Genomic DNA, 12,822 nt, shown 5'->3' on the forward strand with positions numbered 1-12,822 from the left:
ATAGCAGGCTTGGCACTCTTGATTATTTCAGGGGTAATGCTGTCCTTCCCAGGGGCTTTTCCGCTGGCTAGGGAATCAATGGCATCACTGAGTTCCGATTTGGTTGGCTGTATGTCCAGCTCATCCATGACTGGTAGAGGCTGGGCTGCATTGAGGGCAGTCTCAGTGACAGCATTCTCCCTGGAGTACAGTTCTAGGTAGTGCTCAACCCAGCGGTCCATCTGTTTGCGTTGGTCAGTGATTATGTCCCCCGATTTAGATTTGAGGGGGGTGATCTTCTTGATGGTTGGCCCAAGAGCTCTCTTCATGCCATCATACATTCCTCTGATGTTTCCAGTGTCTGAGGCCAGCTGAATATGACTGCATAGGTGTTGCCAGTAGTCGTTTGCGCAACGCCTAGCTGTTCTTTGTGCAGTACTTCTGGCTGCTTTAAGTGCTGCGGATGTTAAATCGCTGGGGGCTTTCTTGTAGTTCAAAAGTGCAATGCGCTTAGCGGCTATGACAGGTTCCAGCTCTTCATTATGAGATTGAAACCAGTCTGCATTTCTCTTCGCACTTTTGCCGTAGGTGGTCAAAGCTGACTCATAGATGGCGTCTCTGATGTGGGCCCACTTGGTCTCAGCATCCCCTGTGGGAGTGTTTTGAAGGGCTGTTACAAGTGAATTTAGAAATTTTTGTAACAGCTGTGGGTGAGAAATTCTGCTTGTGTTGATGCGCGGGTGGCCCTTCTGCTTGGAATGATGCAACTTCTTTGGTCTGAGTCTAACCTTGCTGCACACCAGGGAGTGGTCGGTGTCGCAGTCCGCACTGTGGAAGCTGCGTGTGATTTGAACACTGTTTAAGGCGGCTCGCCTTGTGACAATGAGGTCTAGCTGGTGCCAACGACGTGATCTTGGGTGCCTCCATGAAACCTGGTGACAGGGTTTAGTGTGAAAGAACGAGTTGGTGATGCAGAGGTTATGATAGGTACACAACTCAAGCAGTCTCTGCCCGTTCTCATTCATCCTTCCAACGCCATAGCGCCCAAGGCAGGAGGGCCATGAGTCATGGTCGGCCCCAACCCTGGCATTAAAGTCCCCCAGCAGGAATAGGTGTTCGGTGTTGGGGATGCTGCTAATGATGTTATGGAGTTGTTCATAGAACTGGTCTTTAGCTTCAGGTGCGGAGCAGAGTGTTGGAGCATAGATGCTGAGTAGGTGTACTGGACCAGAGGTGGTGAGCAGTCGGATGGACAGTATGCGTTCCGAGCCATTTGAGGGAGGCTCTATCATGCTGAGCAAGGAGTTTCTGATGGCGAAGCCCACTCCATGCTGTCTTGGTTCTTCAGGATCCCTGCCCTGCCAGAAGAAGGTGTAGTCTTGCTCTGCTAGAGAGCCACTCGCGGGGAGGCGAGTCTCCTGAAGTGCTGCAATGTCCACATTGAATCTACTGAGCTCGTTGTTAATGATGGCGGTCTTCCGAGAATCGTTGATTTGTGTAAGGTCTTCCGACAGGCCAGGACACATAGTTCTGACGTTCCAGCTTGCAAAGCGAAGGGCTGGTACCTTCTTTCCTTTTTTCATGTTGTTTGGTGCGGTGTATCAGTCCACCTTTCGGGCAATGACCCTGAGCTCCAAGCACCCATTGAAGCAGGCAGACTGTGGCGGGACAGAACCTTATTGACCGGGGGCTGCCCGGTTTGAGGCGGGCGGTAGCTGTCCAGTGAGGTGCAATGACCTCTCCCACCGACAAAGGCAACCCGTGGCGCCCAGTTTCTACGCCAATTTATCTGGACTTATAACCCGTAACTGCTGCCTTCCGTGTTGTTTTAGTCGCTGTGAGGCAACTATGGAGTGACCTCTCCATGGCGCATGCCTGGGCAAATTTATGGAGGTTGAGAGTTGCCCAGTCGTCAAAACCCCCCTCTCGGCCTTTCTGGTGGGGTCCAAAGGAGTGCAGGACACGACGTTTGGCACCAGTATGGCTGCAGGAACTGCCGGAAACATGCCAAAGGTGACACATGACCGCCTACGGGGTTCCGCTCCGGATTTTCTGTTAGGGTTTACTCCCTTAGCCTTGGTCTCTCCCGAGACGCCCACAAGGCAGTGGGGTTGTTGGGGCCCCTACACAGGTGTAGGATGGTGCCGGTGGGAGGAGGGGATGCAAGGGGGAGGGGTAGAGGGAGGGGGTGGGGGGGGGGTGCAGGGGAAGGGGGTGCGGGGTGAAGATGGTGCGAGGGGGGGGCGGGCTGGGACGGGGTTGTGAGGGGGTGAGCTGAGAGGGTGGAGCAGGGAAGGGGACGGGGGTGGGGGGGGTGGAAGGGGGGTAAAGGGGGGGAGGGGGGGTGGAATCTGGTGCAGGTAATAAGCCATTTCCTCAGTGCCCACCATCGACGTCCGGAAAGCTCATCCACGTCCTTCGGGAGGTGAAGCATCATTTGGCAGACTTAGAGGTGATTACATTTGCTAAGGGTTTTTTTTTTCTGCAGTGGTTTAAATAAAGGCATGCAGCATTGCCGACAGTGCGCTGCAGATGCTCTCCGAGCCATCTCCCGCGGGCGCTTTGAAGTTGCGGCCGGGGGTGCCGTTCGTGGATGTTTTGGGTGTTCGGGGCACCTTTTCACAGGACTTCTCTCGGGTCCCGCAGCTCCTTCTTCACCTCAACGGACTTACCGCATGCCGTGGCTGCAGACACTCTGGACTGTGAAGACAGCAGGATCGGAGATTGAAGTATCGGCAGCTGTGCTCGTCAATTTCATCCGGATCAATTTCATTGATATGTGTATACATAGCTAATCCAGCATTTTCTTGATACTCGTGGGGAGATTGACAGCTAATGGCTGACCAGCACAAATCATCCAGCAATTTGTGGCGATTTGCAACTTTTTTCCCTTATCACAAATTGCTGGATTTTTTACACATTAATAACATTGTGTGTGGTAAAATCACTGTTACTTTTCCAGCAAGCTCTCGGACACTGTCAAGAAGCATTGATAAGCTCAGAGACCTTCTCACTTTGTGTTGAACCAAGTGCAGTCTCCTATCAATTCTATGTTCCTTTTCTTGCGGACATGACATGGCTCCCTTATTTTCATCTGGAAATCTGCAGCAAAACTCCAAATATTGGGCTGAAATGTAAACTTTCACCGCCGTTATCGGCAGCGGACGTAAACAATAGCCATCTGCCTGCGCGTGCCGCATGTCACAGACCCGCTGTGATATTAAGTGTGGCGGCTAATTTAAATAGCTGGGGCGGACTGCCCATCCGAGGATGTGGAGGGGGCAGGCGGTCCATCCCCGGCAATGGCGTCAGCCGCCTTTGCGCAGACACTGACACCATTTCTAAAGGGCTTCAAGGCCTTCGTTTCAATTTAAAAATTTAAAGCTAGATTGATTTCGAAACATTAAATAAATTGATCTCCACCCGGTCCCATCCCCCAAATAACCACAGAATTAATTCCTTGCCCTTTCCCCCCTCCCAAAATAGTTACCTTGTGAACCTGACCTTCCCTGCCCCCAGAAGTCCACAAACTGTACACTGTAACCCTTCCCACCATCCCCTACACCAATGAGTCTGACCCCACTTCCCCTCACCCTGCACTGAAAAGCTTACCTGCTCCCCCCTCCCCACCAGTGTTCCGCCTCAGGATGGACGGTGGGAACACGACTGTAATTAATTCATTTATTTAAATTAATTTACATATTTAAATTGGGCTCCTGTTGCCAAGCGGCGGGAGGACTGCCACAAGGCCCCGCCGCCAGCAGCAATATGGGACCAGGCCTTCCCAGTGTCAAGGTCGGTGTCGTGCCTCTCCCAGAGGCATTTTCCGGCCACCCACCCCGCCACAACCCCCGAGGTCGGAGGGTCTGTAAAATTCAACCCATTGTGTTAAAGACTTCTTATTACATATATATTAAATCCAAGAATTTTAGACCTTTGACACTAATGTGAACCACATAAAACATTGCTGTTGCTTTTATCAGCTACTTGCAACTTTAGACTGGTTTCTCCAAAATCACTGACGATTGTGGGGAAAGGGGTTGACAAAGGGATGAACAGTTAAGTCCTATGCATAAAATCTTAATTACACCTGAAACCCCATCCAAAAATGCCTCAAATTTTAACATTCTCATCCTCATGTTCCAATCCCTCCATGACCTCGCCCCAACTCCCCTCCCACAAATCTCTGCACCCTCAAGCCCTACAACCCTCTGAAAACTTTGCGTTCCTCCAACCTTGGCCTCTTGTGCAACCCACACTCCTTTTCCCTACCATATGCGGCTGTGCCTTCAGCCATCTATGCTCAAATTCCGGAATTCCCCCCTGAAATCTCTCAGCCTCTCTCAAGATCCTCATTAAAACCTCACTTTGACCAAGCTTCTAAATCACCTGTCTTAATGTGTTTGATTCAGTCTGAATTTTTGCCTGATTATGCTCCCGTGATGTGGCTTAGGCTGTTTTACTACACTGAAAGCACTACACAAATGCAAGTTGTTGAATTGTTTAAAAAAAAAGAGAAGTTATACTTATTGACAACTCCTGTCATGTCCATTCTTTCTCCTGAGGGCTCCGAATCATGTTGTGGTAGGATTACACAAAGAAAAGCAGCCCTCCTCTACCTTAACCAAGTAACCAAGTGAAGTTGAAAAAAGGCTCTTCAAGTATGGGTGTTGGTTTGAAGGCATTACAGCTCAGCCTGATCCTACGCTCTCCAGACACACACAGATAGACAGTCAAACCAACCGTATACGCACACACTTTTCAACAGGAGTAATTAATTACAATGAGGAGTCATAACCTTGAGAGAGATTTTGCCTTCCTTGCCCAAGGATGTTGAAGTCAATTATAGCATTCCCACCACTGCTACTGTCCTGGCTGACACAAGCTAAATCAGCACTGAGTAGAGATCAGATCTTGAATCTTTTGCCAATATGCAACTTAACGTCTACACTACATGGTGTATTGATCCAAGCCCTCAGGATGTTTATTTTTAATGAGGAATGTAAATAGTTTTTAAAAAGTATATAAATGTATGATGAAAATAATTGGATAAGTTACCCTGCCAAGAACTAGTAAAAGAAAATATATTGCTTTTAAAATGATTACCTAGCATACGCAAAATAAAAGCTAATCTGATCCTGTAAGATGAAGAATTGAGAAGATTAAATCATTCACTGTCAACAGAATTCTTCTTTGGATTCCTGCATCATGAAAAGCTGCAAGTCCCTGACACTTTTATGTGCGTACCTGACAGCTAGGTTGTTCAAGAACATTTAAAGCACCTATAATGAATGACAAATTTATGCAAGTGGATTAATGAAATATTAGCTGATACATAGTAAAGGAGGTGCCATACATCAGACTGCAGGGCAAGGCCACATCAAGGTGCAGGGAGCCTGGGCATACCTGTGCGCGTTATGGGTTGCAATGCACTCTATCCACATTATAGCCCAAAACATTACACTTTGTAACAGAACCATGCAGTAACTGTCTGATAACAGTATAAATTGCAACATTGATAAGGCGGAGGTCCGTTAAGTCAATGAAGTTTACTGGGTATATTTGTAGATGAGTACTTTTTTTTAAAAATCAGGTTTGCATTTGCAAGCACTGGGAATGGCTCACTTCTTACACAACTAAAACAGCTTCATCATTTTAGCTTCATCATTTCTTCTTCAGTTGTCTGAAGGCAAGTGTCGGCTTCAATGTCGACCTATTTCAAGGATGCATACAGGATGGTGGTGGATTATAATCCTAGCCCTTTTTTGGGGCTATCCCAGATCAGGCGTACTTCTCAGATGATCACTCTCAATTTAAGGGTTGAGGAAGACAGATCCTAAAGACACTGAATGGATCTGAAGGACTGATCTGACTCTTCCCCAAAGGAAAGGAACCAGCTGAGAATAGTACAGTCCTCCACACAGCCTTTTTAACAAGTTTCAGACAGATTATAATAATCCGGAGATTATGAGGGTCCGGAAATCTCTCCTCGGCAACATACCTCCCCACCAAAGTGCGCACGGAGACAGGTTTACGAGTTAGCAATACAGAAGACTACGATGAGACAATATAAGCTCTAAATTATAAAGAAGTTTATTAAAGAACTGAACGTGCAATTCACAGTTGGTGACTCAGTCATTCGCAACGTTAATAGTTCTAGTAGAGGAACCAATTTTTAAAGCCAAATATCGCTCCAGTAAAATATTTAAGATAGCCATCAATTATTAAAGTAACATTTACCTTAAATCCCCAAGTAGAAGACTACAGAGTTAGCGAGATATCACTGTCACAGTTAAGGGGAGAATTATCATCCAAATTTATGCAAGTGGATTAATGAAATATTAGCTGATAAGCCGATACATAGTAAAGGAGGTGCCATACATCAGACTGCAGGGCAAGGCCACATCAAGGTGTTCCACTAGTTATTCGTACTTTTACATTGGAGATGCTGGAACGAGTCCAACGAACCTAAAAATCCAATGTGTGCTTCCAACATTTATACTGTTATTCCAGGTGCATAGCTAATTTCTTACATATGGGAGTGTGATTTTAACTAAGTAAATTCCTCCCCTTTTATATCCCAAATAAGGCTGTATAACTATTAACTTCGAGGGAAGGTCATTCTCTTTGATTCCTAAGAAAGGTAGTATAAACATTCATTTCTAAGGAATGTCTGTCCTCTGATTCCTAAGTAAGGCAAAGTCTTGTGGTGGTCAATTTTTCATTAGTCATCTAACTATGTTAGGAACATAGGAGCAGGGTAGGCCATTCAGCCCATTGAGCCTGCCCCACCATTCAATACAATCATGGCTGATAATCCATTTCAATGCCTTTTTCCCACACTATCCTCATATCCCTTTATGTCATTCGTATTTAGAAATCTGTCAATCTCTGCTTTAAACATACTCAATGATTGAGCTTCCACAGCCCTCTTAGGTACAGAATTCCAAAGATTCACAACCCTCTGAGTAAAGAGATTTCTCCTCATCTCTGTCCTAAGTGGCTTCCCCCTTATTTTGAAATTGTGTCCCCAGGGAAAACATCTTTGCTACATCTATCCTGTCTATCCCTTTAAGTATTTTGGAGATTTCAATGAGATCAACTCTCATTCTTCAAAACTCTAGAGAATACAGGTCCAGTTTCCCCAATCTCTCTTCACAGGACAGTCCCACCATCCTGGGAACATGTCTGGTGAATCTTCGTTGCACTCCCTCTATGGCAACAATATCCTTCCTAAGGTAAGGGGACCAAAACTGCACACAGTACTCCAGGTGCAGTCTAACCAAGGTTCTATACAATTGAAGCAAGACTTCACAACTCCTGTACTCAAATCCTCTTACAATAAAGGCTAATATACCACTGGCCTTCTTAATTGTTTGCTGTACCTGCATGTTACCTTTCAGTTTCAAGATTATAATCCAGTTTTTGGGTTTGGTTAGCTGTGTCAAAAAAATCAGTTGACTGTGGTTTTGGGCTATGAGAACAAAACCATCATATGAAATATTACACTGCGGTGGCTTTCATGACAGCTTGCAAAATTATGTTATCAGTGTTTTACCATGTGATGAGGCTCATGAGATTAGGAGTGGATTCCTCTAATCAGAAGCTGCCTTTATAGTTCTAAGATTAAGCAAACTTTTGTTTTTACAGAGGCATGTCCATTTAGTATTATTAGAGATGAACTTTAACTTTTTTTTCAGAAGATGGACCCTTTTAAATTTTTTAACCCCTCATTCATAGGAAAATAACTCATTTAACCTTATAACCCCTCCGACGGATTACTTCACATTGGGATACCATGCAACAATTTCTGAATGCCACAATCATTTACTCAAAATTAAATACAAAACCTAAACTGCATTTAATTTGTGCCACATAAGGTTTACACATACTCAGTTGTGCAAATACACTGAGATACCACCGCTTAAGCAGTTAGATAAAATGGCATTGATACATACATTACTTACTGAATGTTGTAGTGAACTACAAAATTGTCAATGAAACTAATACCAATATAATGAAGTCTTTTAGTCTTGTCATCAGCAAATCATAGGCAGCACAAAAACAAAAATAAAAACCAAGTTTAATAAAACAGAAAATGTTTTCTGTTTTCAGGGGTGGCGCAGTGGTTAGCACTGCAGCTTCACAGCTCCAGCGACCCGGGTTCAATTCTGGGTACTGCCTGTGTGGAGTTTGCAAGTTCTCCCTGTGTCTGCGTGGGTTTCCTCTGGGTGCTCCGGTTTCCTCCCACATGCCAAAGACTTGCAGGTTGATAGGTTAATTGGCCATTATAAATTGCCCCTAGTATAGGTAGGTGGTAGGGAAATATCGGGACAGGTGGGGATGTGGTAGGAATATGGGATTAGTGTAGGATTAGTATAAATGGGTGGTTGATGGTTGGCACAGACTCGGTGGGCCGAAGGGCCTGTTTCAGTGCTGTTTCTCTAAAAACTAATAATAGCCATTATATGCTAGAGGAACCTAGTCCATCCTGATCTATCTTTCTGTGGCTCTAGCCCAGTGCTACTGCTTCTCTCATGGCCAAAGCTGATTAAATGTTGGCTCTATTGGCTGTAAAGCACTTTGTGATGTCCTACAGTTGTGAAAGGTGCTATATAAATGCAAGGCTTTCTTATCTTTCTACAACTTGTGCTCTGCACCATAGAGGCGGAGGGTATAATTACCACAATGGCTGCCACCACATCCTTTCCACAATGACCAGATCTAATCAACATGCATGTACCCCAACCTGGAATTTCCATCCATAGGAGCATGTTGCCCCAACCCCACTGCCCGCATCGTGCCCCCGCCCCACCCCCAACATCCCCCAAGCCAGGCAGACAAAAACAGTTCTCTGTAGGATAGAGGGGGCTTTGGAGACCTTGTTGAGCCTCAAGATCTACCATTCCCAAGAAAACTAGGTAAATCAGCTCTAAAAACTGGAGTCACACTGGGGAAGTCAGTAAAACACATGCAGAACTTCCCAACCTCCTCTCATTCACTGCTGACCACAAACTAGCAGTTGGCAATTTTCAGACAAAATTTGCCCCCATTATATACCCAGGGTTCAGCTGGTAAACATAAACCACTTCAGCTTTCTTCTCATTATCTGTGACATTAACTGAGCTGACAGAAGAGTTAATGGTTGTCCAAAGAAGACCAGTCATCCACTGTCACACACAATTACTGACCCATTCCTTAAGATTACACAAACGCTCAAAGGCAACAGCTTTTTATAAATCCTTACCTTTTCCAGAGCCTCCCGATCAGTAATTTCTTGTGCAGCCAATAACTTGATGCTGGAAAACAGGAAAGGCAACACTTCAATAAATGAAATTCTCTCATCCAGCACAACACTTGCATACTGCAGACATTTATTTAGGTATTTTGGGGCTTCATCACGACACCCCACATTAAATCCTTAGAAAAGAGCACAGTGGAAATATTTCCCAGAGGAATGTCCAGGCTGCTTGCTTACTGTTTTTTGGATAAAGCCACAACTGTACATCATTGTTGGGAAAATTGCAACATTACATTTGTCCCATTTAAAGTACGACCTTATTTTACCCTTGATGAAACTGTCATAGATGGGAATCGGTATGATGACAGGTCATCAACCTACAATGGTAACGGTTTCTCTCTCTACCAATGCCACCTGACCTGCTGAGTATTTTCAGTCTTTTCTGTTTTTATTTCAGATTTCCAGCATTTTGCTTTTGGAAGTTGATCCAACGTATATTTTAAACACGGGATGACAGAAGGCCTGGGCAATTAGAAAACTGAAGAGTATGTTCTGGATAGAATGAGGAAAATGACACAAATGTTCATCCTTTTGTGCAGTCATGCTAACTGTGGTTGCATCGCAGTATATTCCAACAATGGTGCTGCAAGGGCAGTTAAAATTGCAAAAGAACTTGCCCACATCCTGTCCTCATCCAACATCCACACTTCCAGCAGCGGCATTCGGGGAACGAATCAGAAGTGGGAATCCTGGCTAATTTCCCCCTAACTCGGGGTGATGGGGCCAGTGCTAACACATTTGCCCCAATCGAGACAAGTACAGACCAGAGATCAAACCGGAGACTTTTCTTGTCCACAAGTCTCAGCTACACACTGCCGCAGCCATCATAAGAGACTACGGTTGCAAAATTCAATAACTCTCGAAAATGGAAACCTTGATCTAATGCATGATTAGTCCTCGTCTGTTGCTTCCGATGAAAACTTTGTGCTGCCAGCTAATTTAAATGATTATAGCATGCAGCCAGCACTAAGCACACTGTTGAGTGGCTGCACGCCTGAGCAAGAAGTGCAAACATCATGAGAAGCTAGCCTGTGCAATTTAAAGCCAGCCTGCATCTCTTAAAGGGAGGTACATTCTGGCTGTAGGAGGTGCTGGAAATCATTCTACAACTGATTCTGACCTGGGAAAGACAGAAGAATGGTGCAACATGACAGACAGCAGGCATCAAGATTTTCCGATGCTGCACTGGAGGCCTTGGTACAGGAGGTGCAGAGGAGGAGAGATGTCATCTATCCAAAGGGGGTTAGAAGGCCCTTCAGACAAACATACATTGCGAAAACAGTGGGGCCCAGTAGCCATGTCAGTCGATGCCAGGATTCTAGCCCCTAGGACCTGGAGGCAGTGTTGCAAGTTCAATGACTTCACACGAGTGGTCAAGATGAGTGAATGCATCTTCAAATGTCACATCCCACCAACTGCACCACTAGAACATAAGAAGTAGGGGCAGGAGTAGATCATTTGGCCTGCCAAGACTGCTCTGCCATTCAATAGAATCATGGCTGATCTTCGGTTTTAACTCCACTTTCCCGCCCGCTCCCCATATCCCTCAATATCCTGAGAGACCAAAAATCTGTTTAGCTCAGCCTTGAATACATTCAACGAGGAGAATCTACAACCCTCTGGGGTACAGAATTCCAAAGATTTACAACCCTTTGAGTGAAGAAATTTCTCCTCATCTCAGTCCTAAATGATCGGCCCCTTTTCCAGAGACTGTGCCCCTGTGTATTAGATTCCTCGACCAACAGAAACAATCTCTAAGTGTCACCCCTATCAAGCCTCTTCAAAATCTTGTGTGTTTCAATGAGATCATCTCTCATTCTTCTAAACTCCAGAGAGTATAGGCTCAATTTAGTCAGCCTCTCATCATAGGACAGCCCTCTCATCCCTAGTGAACCTTCGCTGTACCGCCTCCAATGCAAGTATATCTTTCCTTAGATATGGAAACCAAAACTGCACACAGCTCTCCAGCTGTGGTCTCACCAAAGCCCCGTACAAGTATAGAAAGACTTCCTTATTCTTATACTCCAATCTCCTTGTAATAAAGGCCAACATGCCATTTGCCTACCAAATTGCTTTCCTGTACCTGTATGCTAACTTTCTGTGTTCCTTGTACAAGTACAACCAAGCCCATCTGAATGTCAACAATTACAAGTTTCACATCTTTAAAAAAAAATTCTGCTTTTCTATTCTGACCAAAGTAAATAACCTCACTTCCCCATATAAGACACCATCTGCCACCTTGTTGCCCACTCACTTAACTTGTCAATATCTCTTTGCAGCATCCTCCTCATAGCTTGCATTCCCACCTAGCTTTGTATTGTCAGCAAACTTAAGGTACATTCCTCTGTCTTTTCGTCCAAGTCATTAATATAGATTGCAAATAGCGGAGGCCCCAGCTCTGATCCTTGCAGCACTCCATTAGTTACAATCTGCCAACTTGAGAATGCCTCGTTTATCCCTACTCTTGGCTTCCTGTCCATCAACCAATACTCTATCCATGCTAATATATTACCCCCAACTCCATGAGCCCTTATCTTGCATATTAATCTTTTGTGAGGCATTTTACTGAATGCCTTTTAGAAATCCAAGTATACTACATCTACTGGTTCCCCTTTATGTCCCCTATTAGTTACGTCCTCAAAAAAACTCAAATAAGTTTGTCAAATACTATTTCCCTTTCGTAAAACCATGCTGACTTTGTCTGATCATACTATGATTTTCTACTAGCCTCACACACTGCTTTGCATCACACCCCCATCACTCACCTGCCAACAATCAACCAGGATTCATACCTAACATTCATAGTTTCACCTCACCCTCACAAACCTAGTACTGCTGCAAGCCACACACCCAAATCTCTCACCTTCCACACACTGCCAGCTATTCAACTATTACAGAGGCATCACCTAAACACATTGGACCACAGTTAATGACTTACTTCTTTCTCTCTAGGAGGACCAGGTGGTGCATAACCAGAGGCAGTAATACCTAACTGGACAGGCATGGCTGCAGAAGACAGTGGTCGCCATCATTGGATGGGCCATGACTGAGGCTGTGGCCATCAGCAAGGCTGAAACAACTGAAGATGACAGTATCCTCATACCTTATTCTTACTTCTCACATCCCACTACCTCATCTGATTTATAAGCATGCAGCTCTTAGTTACTCCCTCTTCCCCTCACCACAACCCTATCCTTGTGCCTTTCTCCTTTCATATACCAAAGAACTGCAACCTGGCCAGGCAGTGGCTGAAGAGAAAGAGGTGGGGTATATACATAGGATTCCACAGGATATAAGACACAGAAACAGGCTATTCGGCCTATCCAGTCCAAGCCCACTTTTATACTCCACTCGAGCCTCCCCCCATCTTTCTTCATCTAAATCTACCATTGTAACCCCCTATTCCCTTCTCTCTCATAGGAAAGGCAGGAAGAAAATGATGACGAAGAAATACCGTCACTTGCTCTCACACTCACAGCTACCAGCTCAGATACCGACACAGTGTATACTTTAGAGGACAGTTTTGATGCGGATCTGCATGT

At 45.1% G+C, this 12,822-nt stretch overlaps 1 protein-coding gene across 1 annotated transcript in view; it reads right to left on the reverse strand.

Annotated features, from left to right (window-relative positions):
* The window catches only part of LOC137383600 (endonuclease/exonuclease/phosphatase family domain-containing protein 1-like), a 182,937-nt gene that overhangs the window by 58,547 nt on the left and 111,568 nt on the right, over positions 1-12,822 (reverse strand). The window contains 1 exon segment of the mRNA XM_068056759.1: positions 9,227-9,278. Coding sequence (XP_067912860.1) covers positions 9,227-9,278 — 52 coding nt within the window.

The sequence above is a fragment of the Heterodontus francisci genome, chromosome 2, assembly GCF_036365525.1.
Source record: "Heterodontus francisci isolate sHetFra1 chromosome 2, sHetFra1.hap1, whole genome shotgun sequence".
Taxonomy (NCBI): domain Eukaryota; kingdom Metazoa; phylum Chordata; class Chondrichthyes; order Heterodontiformes; family Heterodontidae; genus Heterodontus; species Heterodontus francisci.